The sequence below is a fragment of the Adelges cooleyi genome, unplaced genomic scaffold (genome assembly GCF_023614345.1).
Source record: "Adelges cooleyi isolate 19-005CV unplaced genomic scaffold, UGA_ACOO_1.1 ACOO_flye_CR_arks_rails_tigmint_CR_PRNA_23, whole genome shotgun sequence".
Taxonomy (NCBI): Eukaryota; Metazoa; Arthropoda; class Insecta; order Hemiptera; family Adelgidae; genus Adelges; species Adelges cooleyi.
Genome location: NW_026095893.1, coordinates 7,476,788 through 7,491,349, shown reverse-complemented (window position 1 = coordinate 7,491,349; position 14,562 = coordinate 7,476,788). Strand labels below are relative to the sequence as shown.

The 14,562-nt window shown below is 28.3% G+C and overlaps 1 protein-coding gene across 9 annotated transcripts in view; it reads right to left on the bottom strand.

The window, feature by feature from the left end:
* LOC126835335 (prestin-like) overlaps positions 1-14,562 on the bottom strand; it is a 29,917-nt gene that overhangs the window by 8,913 nt on the left and 6,442 nt on the right. The window contains exon 1 of one of the 9 annotated variants that reach the window (XM_050567828.1): positions 13,242-13,525. The exons of 3 other annotated variants lie outside the window; for them this stretch is intronic. In XM_050567828.1, coding sequence (XP_050423785.1) covers positions 13,242-13,303 — 62 coding nt within the window. In that variant the 5' untranslated portion in view covers positions 13,304-13,525. Of the gene's footprint in view, positions 1-1,996; positions 2,113-2,737; positions 2,860-6,667; positions 6,903-7,656; positions 7,979-13,241; positions 13,526-14,562 lie in introns of those variants that run through there. 5 more of the 9 variants (XM_050567834.1, XM_050567832.1, XM_050567833.1 and 2 more) reach the window with 5 other exon arrangements.

Here is a 14,562-nt window from a genome sequence, read left to right as displayed (position 1 = left end):
CTGCACAACAGTTACATAAGCCAAAAGTATAAGCTTTTAAATAATTATAAGTAGTATACCCTATACCGTATAAGAGCGGTAGTGCGCAGAAACACATTAATCTCATATGCAGCTAGGAGTGGATACGCTTTGGTTTTTGTACAATACTGCTCTTAACTGGGATATAGTAAAGAAGAGTGATTTAATTTAGCGCTGAACGTATTGCATGCATTACAATTAGATTATAGTATCCTTTATACTCTATACTAACTATACTTCTATATCTAACTTTTTAAATTAAGAATAATTTACTGAAAATTTTAACTGGTCGATAACCAGTTTTGGTTAATTAAAAATTTTAGGATAGGAGGAAGGGTAGTGAGTAGTAATATTTTTATCTACCCGCATTACTTAACCGCACTTCCCCACCCGTCCTAACTTTTAAACTTTACTTACAATAACTGATTAAACCCAATGAAACATTGAGTAGAATACTTTAAAAAAAATCACCTTCTATTATCTCTTAGTTGCTATGTGATTTATATCTTAATCTAATTATTTTTTTAGCAGTTAGTATCAATTTTAAAGTATCAAACGGTATTTCATTTTTACCAAATTTGTAAATGTTAAAAATTGAATTTTATAAATTATAGTACCTAAGGATAATACTAAATAGGTAAACCCAACCCAATCTTGTATAATCTGACCTAGTCGAACCTCCTTTAAAATTAATATATGCCACTAACTAACTATAGTGAACTGAAATTTTCTATAACCTCTATCATTTCTATAAACAAAAGTTTGCAGTTATTTTATTAGTGCTGAGATATTGAGATAATTTAGTGTAAACACTCACTTATTTTATTTTATCAACTATTTTTTATACCAGTTATAATAATAATTTACAGTAGAAATATAAACTAACTGTTGAGAGAAAAATCTTAAAAGCAATTTCACTAATTGTAAGTAACTAAAAAACGCTTAAACAGATTCAGTCGTTCCACGACCGTTTAAGATTGAAAGTCGTAAAATCATAATATATTATGGCCAATACATTTTTAAGATTTTGTAACAATAAACAAGAAATCAGTAATAGCCCTAAAGCTAAATAATTACACGTATAATTTGTAGTTTCGTATCTGTATTCGTGTTGGGGATTGATTTTTGTAAATGAAGTCGTGGCTATAAAATTTACATACATCGTGCGAGTGTAAAATATCTTAAAAAATGTGTTAAGAAATTTGTTGGGTAATAAAAATAACTATTCTCGCTGTAGTTATAATTCCATGACTCACTGAATATTTAAAATCATAAAAAAACAAGACTAGTGTATTGTTTGTTAATCATTTATATTACCTCCACTTGCAGCAGCTGCACAAAAGCTTAAAATGAGTTTTTAGTTTTCAAGTATTTTATTTAGATGGTTCTGATATTAAACACATGTATATGTGTTAATATGAAAAAATAAAAATACATTATAATAGACATGACATTTGCAGATGGTACTTTTTTAAAAAATTATTATTTTGTTTAAAACAAGTTTAAACATCATTATTCTTAGAATATAAAATATAATATTAATTTTTCCAAATTATTTTTTAAAGTAACTCTTTAAGTTTAAACGATTCCAGGTATACATTTGTGTCATTTATTCAAAATTATCTTCTGAAAATATTGACTGTTCTAAAACCAGTTTCGAATAATATTCACTTTAATTTTCAAAAAAGACAATTCGTTAATGATTTAAATCATGTTGTATAATTTCATGGCTATCAATGAGATAAACCAAAACAGACAGGAAAACCAAATGTGTTGTAAATGTGTTATTATTACATGTCAACATTAAAAAAATGTAATTTTTCTTGTCAGGCAGCATGAACAATTAAGGTAAAATAATTCAATAGTTTCTGAGATATTATTCTTCAATTCCCTACAAATTTTAAAAAGCAGGGAATAGTACAATTATTTATGTGTGACCCGGCACACGTCTATATTAGTTAAATAAATTTACATTTACCTATATTGAAACGAAATCCAGTCCTCCCTCCTATGTCTTAGGTTCTAAATTCTAAACGACGAAGGAACCAAAAGTTGAACACGTTTACAGTAATTTAAATTTATATAATATATAAATATTACGATTATGACTGCTATATTGTTTTTGTGGCTGGGAGCCCGTCTTTAATATATTATGGATTATAGCAAAAATTCCAGTAAAAAAGTGATAATTGTACGTAATCCTCAAAAATAAAATATCAAACACTTATCAGTCTCGGCCTAAGTATTCCTTCTGATTGATTATTCTGTATTATTCTTTCACCAGCTATAATACAAAGATGAATTTTAAATCGACAAGTATAACAGTATCAATAAAACAACTACTTAGTAATAATTATTTACTAAGATAGGGAAGTACAGTTTAGTAAACAATCACTTAATATTATTGGATCAACCAATTGTACAATAATAAACATCTTAAACAATAGAAATAATAGTAGTAATTAATACATTAAAATTATATCTATTACAAGATATAAAATAAATATATAGATAACCGTACTATATGACGCATAATATAAAACATTGTCTATTTAAGCATAGATTTGTGTTGAGTGTATGAAATACAGATAATACTGAACAAAACCCTTTACTAGCACAAATATCAAATATATAAATATATTATAAATTAATCGTCAAAGTAATTAAAACCTACAATATATTATATATATTTTTTAATAAAAGTTTTCAGCGTACTTACAATCAGAAAAACTTCATTAGCTCTACATTTTCTTAAAACGTACTGTTGTTGATGAGGTAATTAGTACAGACGATAAAATGATTAGTGAACTCAACAAGGTACTCGATAGTTGATACTGTAAGGCTTAACTATTTTATTTAAAACAAAAGTATGTTGAAATAATAGGTTATAGTTTAATATGAAAATATGATAAAATGCACATCACAACAAATATAATAACTTCATTCGCTTATTACAACAAACAATTATCTGAGCAACAAACATTATTCGATGATCGAAAATAGCGATTAGATGTGTGTAAATTGAAATGGTTCACAATAAAATACAGAAGATTATTTTGAATCACATAACTATCATATTAATATTGTCATTATATCGTACGGTAGGAAAATCATTTTTAATAAACTATATTAGTTGTGATATCATAATATCATAATTTTTGTAAGTTACCTCTATAGTTTTTTTATTAACCATCTTCAACAATGAGCGATTATTATTAAAAATAGTTAAACGATTGAAAAATTGTACTCGATAACATTAAAAACTACTAATTATTGACACTCGTATAATAGCGACAGATTTTCTTCTCCCTACCCCATATGTACAAATAACATTGTAACTATGTGAAAATGAGTCATAAGAATAAATACTTTTTTGTTTTTCGAAGAGAAGAATGTCCTTTTTTCTTTGTTATCATAAATTTTAATTTTAATAATTCAGTTCAATAATCGCACGGCGTTTGCTTCAGTTACTATTCGGGCCACTGTTATTATTATTATTTTGATATTATTTACTTAACGTTAAAACATTGCTAGTACAAGACGTATATTGCCTATTATATGAAGAGAAAATAGGAAAAGGCAGGCACATTGTAAAATCAACAACGATTTATATTAGTATAAGAAATTAAAATATTTTAATTAGCTATTCGTCTATTCCTTAAACTTCAACAAATAAACCAAAATTACCATAATAATAATTTAATGTTAATCGATACAACTAACAAAAATATGCAAATCATTAAAAATAGATAAAAATATATCAAAACTTGCTGAAATGATTTAACTAGACATTACAGGACATTTGCTGACAAACCACATACATATAGTAACTTTTCTAAAATTCTCAGAAATTTTCTAGGAACTAATAGACATAAACACATGCCTAAACTATACTTATACCTCACTAACTGGTTCTATTATAAAGCTATGAACTAACTTAAAATGAACAATTTATAATTTAGCCTAAAGTAAAAAAAAAACGTTCGTTGCATGCAGAATCCGAGTACCTATGTCTGGTCTCTTTAGTAAAAATAGAATGCCAACGGAATTTATAGCAAATATAAGTTAATAAAAGCATCCGTTCTAAAAACTAAGTACTCATTAAACTTGTTAATCGCAACGCGCAGACATACCGTCAGATTAAAATAAATAGTACATAAATAATACACATGTATTGCGCACCATTTCGTTACAAGTGTATTTAATTTTTTAAATATACAGCCGAGGTTCAATTTACAAATATGCAGTACAGTATGATTAGTTAATCACAGTGAATATCACTGAGAAAATATAAAATAATAACTAAAAAGTAAACATGGGGCCAAGGTTAGCGAAATGAGAGTTTGTTTGTGAGAGTGAATTGGAACATGGTGGCATTTTTAAGTAAGTCGGAAGAAAGATAAAGGATGTGAAAGGGAATAAAGGAACGGGTATGGCGCGAAGGGGTGTCCTCACATTTGCGGTCATTACCTTTTTGGTGGCACTTGCGGTCACTCTTTTTTTTAAACTATTATAACTTATTCAAAAGACACACAACTAATAATTTTGTTGAAACAGCAGATTGAACTTACAAACTAATAGACCTCTACCAATTTTTTTAGCTCTGTACAATTCATTTGAGAATTAATTTGATTGGATAGGAACCAGGAGAGGAAGCGGAGGTTCGCCAAATGCTTATGATCGACAAAGCATGAAAATCCCAACACAAGTAGGACAGGTGAATAATCGTGGGGTGGGCAGGAAATGTTGAGCCTCAAAGCAACCGTCCGGAGGAACTTAGTTTGAACACGCTCTATCATGTTGCCAGCGACAGTTTGTTAGGGTCCCAGAAGATAGAATCGTACTCAAAGTAGTTAAGCGTACACCGTATACGAGCAACATAGAGGGATTTGAGTGGCGCAAGAAGGCGAAATATTATTTCAGTTCATTTAATCAACGTAAAAATTACAAATAATTATATCATGTTCTCAAATTTTGTACTTATGCGACTTATCATTAAAATAGGTTTAAAAGAAAATAAATATCACAATACGTACAATAACACTCGGTTTAAAACCGCATGAGTGTTAAGGAATCGCGTACCTATTTAAAAAAATTTAAAAATTAAAGAAAAGTCAAAAAACGTTTAAGCGTTTCCCGGTACGCCATTTACAATATTTTTCGCATAACAAATAAAAACGTTTTAACTTAGATACCCTGGGAACTTATTATTATAGTTGCACAATAAAACCAAACATAAATTAGTATTCTTAAACCTAATTCCTAAAATATACAGCCCATAGTCTGAAGCATTCTGTTATTTACAAAAATTAGGAAAAATATATTTTTTTCTCAAATACGATATCTATACTTAAACAAGTATAAATATAATGGATATATTTTTTAAATTATGATGTAAAGTAATTTTACGAGCGGGTTTTCTCATTATAACATAACAATGGATACGTGTATAATGCACCGATAATGTTTTAACTGACAAAAGTCAAGGTTAAACCTAGCCAATAGTTCATATTATGAAAAAAATTATTGTTTTTTTTAAATTATTTATTACATTTTGTTAGTTAAATAATTATTATTTTACTATTCTAATCTAACCTAACTTACCTCTATTTTTATTCAACAATGAAATATTTCTAATGGCTCATTAAGGAATAACGGTTTGTACATTCAACCATAATTTTGTATTAATTTAAGTATCTTAATTTATACTGAATCCAGGAAATTTTAATTTTTTCCAAACAAATAATTTTGTTTGCCTAAAAAGTTGTCATTAAAATTTGGCAAGTACTAGAATCTAAGATAGAATTGGGCATCATTCGAATGTAATTTAATTTAAATAATTTAGTGAGTAAGAGTTTATTCGTTTATCATGTTATACTTTTTTTTTAAAGAGAATATTCTTAACTCATCGTCAACTCAGAGTGTTACCTATTATTTTTTCAATTTAAATTATGATATTTTATTTTAATTAACTGTGTACAATTACTATTCTTAAATTATTTTAAATTTCACTGAATTTAACACTGATTTACGATGTATACTATTATACAACTGATTAATATATAGTTGATATTATGATTAACAATATTTTACATTATCCAATAATTATCGACGCAAGCGTTAACCTACAACAATCGTAAACCGACTTTAAAATAATGTAATAAATAAGTTTTTGTAATCATTAATCTGACTACTGATCTAAAATAAAAAATTATCATTTAATAAACAATAAATAAATTAGTATAGCGTAATGCCTATCAACAATATTTACTAAGATACACGCTATTACATAATAGTAATACTATCATAGCAAAATGTCATTTAAAAAATAATGTCGAAAATAATCATGGCGAGTGATAGTTATTAAAGATTAAAATCATAATAATTACATATTATTGTGCTTCTCAAAATGACTGTGCAACTTTAATAATAGTGACATAATAATTTAACTTGTTATAAAACAAACAATTTAAAGTATACCTTGATTATCAAAATGTATTAAGTGGTCATTAACCATAACAATTATTTAAGTAACCGCTCTGACGTCATATAATTTATATCAAAATTTGATATAATCAAAGCATTTGAATTGGTCGGCCGATTTATTTTCCGACCTTCATGACGATGTTATAATAAAGACAAACGTTACCATCGATCAATGAATTGTCATGTGTCTTAACGAGAGTACGATGTTGTAACACTGTAACGATGAAATGAACGCACAAGACAAAATAAAACAAACGAACAATTATTATTATTAGCCAGTGACACACATAAACCGTCTGATATGTATTGAATTTCAGAAAGAAAAAAAGGCAAAAAGGTTGTCAACTAACAAAACCAAAAGCCGTGTACTTGTATAGAGAGCGTAAAAAAACCGAGTGTCTTCGAACAAAAACAAATACTAACACACTTTGCGATTCCCTCTCTTCATAAAGCCTCCGGCATTAGCATTTAGCCTAGACGTCACGGCTAATGTTTGCATGCAAGTAATACATGTTGATCGCTAACCATTCAAACGCAGATGACAACCAACAACGTGTGGAAACCAAACAAATTATCTACGTATATATTTAACATACATAAGGGACCAGGGTAAAATATGTATACGCAAAAGTAGTTTCCCGTCAAGAGTTCAATGTGTAATTGATTACATTACACGTAACACCTATGAACTTCTAAGGGTTTAAACCCTTCTAGTTTCTTATAAAAGAAATATCCCGATTCAAGAATGATTGACACATCACTAGCTATATAATACACTTTATTGTTTGGCCGTCATCCCTCTTCTTAAACAATTTAATTCTCAATATTTTATTTGACTTAATACTTTTGATAATTTTATAGTAAATGTTAAAAACGCTTAAGATAAATCAATGTTAATGTGATTTTTTGCTTAATTATTTTTTTTTATCGAAATGTCCATTGTTTTATCAAAAATTTCAATTGAAAGCTTTTAATAATATGTCAATTCATTTTAAAAAAAAAAATTTTAATGTAAAAGAAATATGTACATAATAAATGTATTTTATTAATTGATTAAAACTTGTACGGCGTTTGTTAATATTATTTACATTTACAAATTTAATAATATAAAATATAGCAAAAACACAAATATTTATAAAATTTTTAATTTACCTACTGTGAAGGCCGAGGTTGTTCTATGTATGTGTGAGTGCCTTTTAATAAGTACTTCGTTAATCAAAAATTTGTTCGAAAATCTGCTCGGTTTTTTTTGTTAACGTCCGACGTTTGGTTACAAAATAAAAATAATAATAAACAAATTTAACTAAACATAAAAAAACAAAAAACAATGGCAATCTCAAACAAACACACCAGCACACAAATTTGTTTTTTAAATCACGCGGTGTGGACGTTAATGTTGACTTTATCGCAATGACGGGTGCCTCGCGATTTTGCCGTTTATTAACCGAGTCGGAACGCACTCGTCGAGGACACGGACTCACGCAGCTCTTCCGAACCAACCGCGGTTGCAGTATGGCTAATTTTAAACAACACGGCAGTTATTATAATTTTACAGTATTTGATGATTGTGTGTGTACATAAAATTGAAAAAAAAAAAAGTATAAAAAAAACACAAAACCGCCAATTAAACCGTTCGGTTGGCGCTTCCGACTTTACGGCGGTGGGTTTTTTATATTTTTATTTTTTGTTAACTATTGTTTTAATCTTTTTTCTTAATTATTAACTATAATATAATAATTACAATAATAGTTTTTTTCCGTTCTGATGAACAGCGAACTTATAGGTATAATATAACGTATACAGCTAGTATAATAATATTTTAGAACGACGCGAACGTGGGAAAAGCTAAACGCCTCTAACGTGTGCCGGTCGTATAACAATTGAGTATAGGTAAAAAACATGTATAAGCACATGATCGTGCCACGCGAAAGGTGGTGAACAGTGTTGAAATTTCGCGACCCGACCGCGAAAACTGGAAATTCTAGTTGCGTTTGCCACCGACCGTCCTGTGCGTTTTTGTATACAAATATAATAAAAATAAAAATAAATCGGTCAGTCAAGCTATGATAAAAAAACGAGCCAAAACGGCAACCCGATTTATATTATTTATTATTATTTTAATATAACAACACGGACACCCTGCCATCGGTTGCAGACGCTTTAAAATAATAACACAATATAATTATAATACATGAATAAAATTCTGAAAGAAAAAACACATTAGAGAGTTTTAAATAGGAGATACTCGGTATGACGTCCAAATATTACTTTTCTAGTGTTCGTACACCAGGTTAAAATGGTATCATTAAATATTCTGATTTTTTGTTCGGGGATAAATCATAACTATTACCTACGGTATAAATTCCTACCAACATTTATTTTTATTTTTAAATTACACAATCAGCTCCAAATTATAAAGTTTACAAATCTAGAAATCACAAGTCTGAGAAATTGACAAACGGATGTGGTCAAAACAGTATTCATAAAATGTAATGTTTTTATTATTTAAATAGCAACTAAACAAAACTAATTTGATTTAAATTATTCAACAACAAACATAAATATGCAAGTTTTTATTTACTCAATATTTCATTTGCTTAAATTCTTAGAATATTGTCAATGGATAGTCGTTAAAAAATAAATTGCTTATGAATTAACAAAATATTATATTATTTTCAGATTTTACTCGCTTTCGATGTTAGGTTTCTAGGGCGAATTTACTAGATTACCCTATTTATACCTATCAGAAAAAATCTTCAACTCCTTAATTAAATTACAGCCAGGGTAGATTGAAATAAAAATATCAATGAATCTAAAAAACTAAATTATTAATTATAAAAATATGATGCAAGCCCGAGGATGAATTAGTTTTAAACTATAACAATAATGATCGCTGGAATACTACAGTAATTAGTATTACTATACAACATTAACTCTGAATCACACTATTATTAATTAGTATCGTCATAAAATAATAAAAATCGACATCTTATTATTGATAAATTTGTATTACTAAAAAACACCTTGATTGGGTTCCATTTTTTTCTCCGTAACCATTGACCGAATTAACAAGGTTACTGCGAATATTAATTTCCAATCATCCTGGAAACTTTGCGGTAGCCAACTGTATCTATATGCTTATGTTGACCCGCCAGTGGCTGTAATCAGCACCGGCCATCGTTAGGAACAAAATAATAAAAATATGTCTATAGTATCGATCTATCGAAGGTTGTTGAGTTGGAGAATTGATAAATCACATGAATTTTGCAACACATTGTGTATATTATACAGTAAATGTATTAAAAGGATGTTGACCTAATGCCCTAATATCGTTGCGCCATGACCGTAGAAGTTGTATTCATGGACAGACCTTTTCACACTTGACACTACCCTTCTGCATTTTACCTATACAACATAATGTTGTACAATGTTAAGAGAAAAGTAATAATTTTAATGTAAGAACAAAATTACTCATAGTAATTTTACAAAAATAGTTTAATAAAACCTTAGTATAATTTTGTTTTCTTAATCGATGGTCATTTATTATCTGGATGTAAACTTTGAGCCTGATTTTCTCAAAATAAATAAAATTTCACTTATATACCCCTTGTGTTCTAGGCAACTCATTTGAGTACTGTCATACCATTAACTTTAAAAAAAAAATGTAGTTCAAGAAATGGCCATAAAGTATCAAAACGAAAGTTTAAAAGTTGAACCTCGATAACAACACTAACATTCAGTCAAATTGTGATCGCTTGAAATAAAATTCGTGTATTACTATGGTAAACGTATACCAAAAACCTCTAATATTTTTCAATTTTTAATAACAACGAGACAGCAATACATTACAATTTGCGATACGTTTGATACAATAACAAAACTTAATAGACGAAACGCTCTTTTATTGGTAAACAAATACAAACTTAACAATGTCAATTTGATTTATCAAACAAAAAACTCAAAAATAAGATAAAAAATGTTTTTCTTTCTTTTGAGTTTTAACAAAATAATATGTTTAATAACATTGTGTAAATAAACAAAAATAATTATGTTTTACTAAATTTTGAATGTGTATACACAAACAGTTATTTATAAACCCTATTAACCCAATATATCAAACAAATAACTACAAAACAGTTTATATGCTAATAAATAATTATAATAATAACATATTACATAACAATGTTTAATTTAAATACGTGTTTTGATGTACAAGCAATCAGTTTTTACGCCTTATCCTTTAAAAAATTAAACAATTAAAAAAATACTTAATTCTTATTCAATTATACCTTGGTGTAGCAATTCGTAAGTATTAGATAATATTATGTATATGTATAATTAATAAAAATTACTTTTACAATAATTTACAACTACATTTGTCTCGACCACTAAGAATTTATCATACTCTCGGTTTAATGACGACCATGAGAGATATTAGTTGTATTTTTAAAAACATAATAATTACTACCACGCAATCTTATTTTTATAAAAGAAGCAATTAGCTGTTGCCTGTTGTCGCGTTTTAAGACAATCTGACAATAATAGTGCGTATTCGAGAGTTAGTTTCTTAAACTAACAAAAAATATACATCGATACCTTAGAGCACACAAGCGCTACGTTAATTTTTTTTCAAAATCGTGATTTTGGGTTCATTTGATACAGTTTTTTATCACGAATTCAGGTATACCAAAATCACGATTTTTAAAAAAATGTACATAGCACTTGTGTGCTTTAAAGTATCGATAATATGGTTTGAACAGATCTAAAATAATGAATTTTAATTTTTGTCCAAAATAAATTATGCTGATACATTAACAATCCCTTCATTTATTCTAAAAGTATTACAACGCTCTACTTTCATTATTTTGAAACATAATTGAGAAAGAAAACCCACGCACTTTTATAGAAAATTAAGTTTGATTCTCACTTGCTAAAAGTACGAGATTAGTCCTCTTAAACCTAAGGTAAATTTTTTAAAACTAAGTAATATGTATCGTGGAATAAACAAGTTAGTAGTCCATAGGAGGACGAGTGGGCGAGTGGTTAAGGCGTCGGAGTGTTCGGCGCTCACTGACGCTAGTTTGACACTAGGTCACGGGCTCTTCGTTTGCCGGGCAAGAAATCGTCTGGTGTATAAGAGACGATGACATCCCCCTTTTCGACGACAGACTAACGACCCGTACCGGATAGCGAATCTGTCATAAAACCGCCTTCCAAGGAGATGGCAGCGACGGCCTTACATCGGTAACTACTGGAGTCCACATACTAAATATTAAATAGTAAATATTTTACCTACTCCTGGAATGCGAGATAAATCTAGAATGAACAATATATCCGCCTACAATTTGCTAACCATATAAAAACATAATAAAGGATATCTCGAATTATACTATTTTTTGCTTTATATAACATACAGTTAGTAACACTTACACATGTCATATATCGTTACAGTAGAGAGCGTTATAGATAAACGTGAATAGGTTATCTTTTAATCAGTTGTGTTACACGGATTCATTGTACTATATATATAAAAACCTACTTAATTTCTTCGATATGAACTATAAAATAAATATGATTATACAATTGCCTTACAAATTGCAGTAAAAGCAGACAAATATTTGATAATAGTGTAATCAATTTATATGTTACACTATATAATATTGTATACATTACTCATATCAAGTTTTTAAGGTCCATTGGTAAATCATGGTATGAAAAGGCAAACATAGATGTTTTATTCACCATAAAATGTAACATTTGTCATGATAATTTTTAGAACCCCCGATGATACTAAATGAAACGTATAACGGGAATGCTTTAGTAGAACATACTAAAAAAATACCTTTTAACAACACCCATTACAAAAATGTTGCCCATTTAATTTTGCTAACAAAAAAAGCCCATCAGCTTGGCTAAACAACAGGTTAAATTTATGTTTTAGTCAATATAAATTACGTGTTTAGGCAACAAAAACGTTTAGCATCGAAGCAAAAAGTTATTAATTTCATAATAATGTGTGTGTTAAATATTTTAAAAACATATAATTAACTTGTTTTTTGTACAACTTTGTAAAATGTATAGAAACAAACTGGACACGTTTTATATTTTTTTAACCTACTTGATCATAAAATATTATAAATATTAGAACGCTAAAGTCGAACAAAATTTCTACTCTGTTCCTTCTTATAGAACATCCACATTTTTTTTATACACACGATAACCTATTAAAGTGCCTAATAGACAATGAATATTATATACATTACTATATATCAGCCTGATCTCTTAACCATGCTCGAGAAACTATCATTATATTACGTCATAACAATAAAGCATTTTCAAATTATTTTGCTCTAAGCATAAATAAAATCTTTGTAAAATAGCATAATTTCAAAACACGTGTGTTGCTGGCTAGAAACTAAACATTATTAACATTATATACATGCGTATATAATTCAACTGAAACTGTTGAAAAAAATCGCTAATGTCATTATAATTGTCAAACTATGATCTTGCGGTTTAACACAGACGCCATGGTGTCATCAGTATAATATATTATTGTGAAATTCGGATGTAATTCGATAACTTGCCCACTGTGTGGTTGCAACATTTTTTTTAACTCTTACTCCTCTTAACAAAACCACTATTGTTAATTAATATGGTAGGGCGTAGGCCGACAGTTTCGAACTTGGAAGAAACGGTATTTTTTTTAAAAACGTAAAAACTGAAAAGACACATACCGATTATCACTGGAGTCGAAAAACGTGCCATAGTTTTCCGCCTTGATTATGTCTCCATCCATAAGGAAATCGACTGGTATCAATATAATGTATTTGGTATAATTAGGTATATAACAGCAAAAACTACGGCGGTTATTCACCTTTACCAGTACGACGACGACTTACTACTAACACACAAAACCCAAAACAGTTCAATACGGTTGTAAATTGATAATGTACAAGAATGTTTAACCGTATACTTATGTGTTGACGGGATAAAGTACTCGAAACAATACACAGATAGCAAAAGTACACATTTATAAGTAAAGCTAAATTAACAAAAGGAAATAAAATATGAAACGCCCGATTTAGATAGCTTCTAGATTAAACAATTTACTGATTTACACTGTGATTAATGATAGAGTGAAAAGTATACATATCGAAAAAAACGTGGTACATTAATTTGTTCTCGGTATTCCAAAGGTTAAGCCATGGCAGAAAAATTACACGACGATTAGATAAATATATTTTAGATTCTAAGCAGATTTACTATTTCCTATGAGAACGATATCTCTAAAATTCTTTGACAGGGTTTTCCGTATTGGCCCAACAATATATCAAAATAGAATGATAACTCACAATTCCAAATTAAGGTCTTTCTACTCTCAAATTTGAGTATGAATAATATACAATCTCTTAAGTCCATGCCTTATGTTACATTGTTATCAATCGTTCTGTTAATTCAATTCTGATTTCCTATTGAAGTTAACACTTAAGTCTAAAAGATAAACTATAAACATTTAACAGCTACAACAATACAATCAAAACAATTACTTCTCACGCAACAATTTAGAAGTATAAATAAATGAGGTTTAGAGGAAAATATTAGTTATATAATATTATAAAGTATAATATTAGTTTAATCTTTCAAAAATATCATTAATGTAATTAAAGAATTTTGAATACATAGAAAATATTATTAAGGCATTCGTGTCCTTAATATTCAATTTCCTGACAAAATATGTACATATTTTTTTTTTGACATGAATAAATTAAAAATATTGTGATAATATATTTTTATTTTTATTTTTCAATAATATATTATTAAAATATAATTTTGCTGTGCAAATTGGGCATTAGGTACGCTACAATTCTTAATTTCAAAATTAGTTCGAAATGAAAAATGGGAAATCTAGGTAGTATGAATATCATGACTTGTATACGTATAACTTATTTTTTTAAAGACAACAATATAAGCTACACAACTGTATATTATTTTGCCTATACTAAAAAAATAGGAATCTTAAACCAATTATATTGTTTACGTAACCATAACAAATTG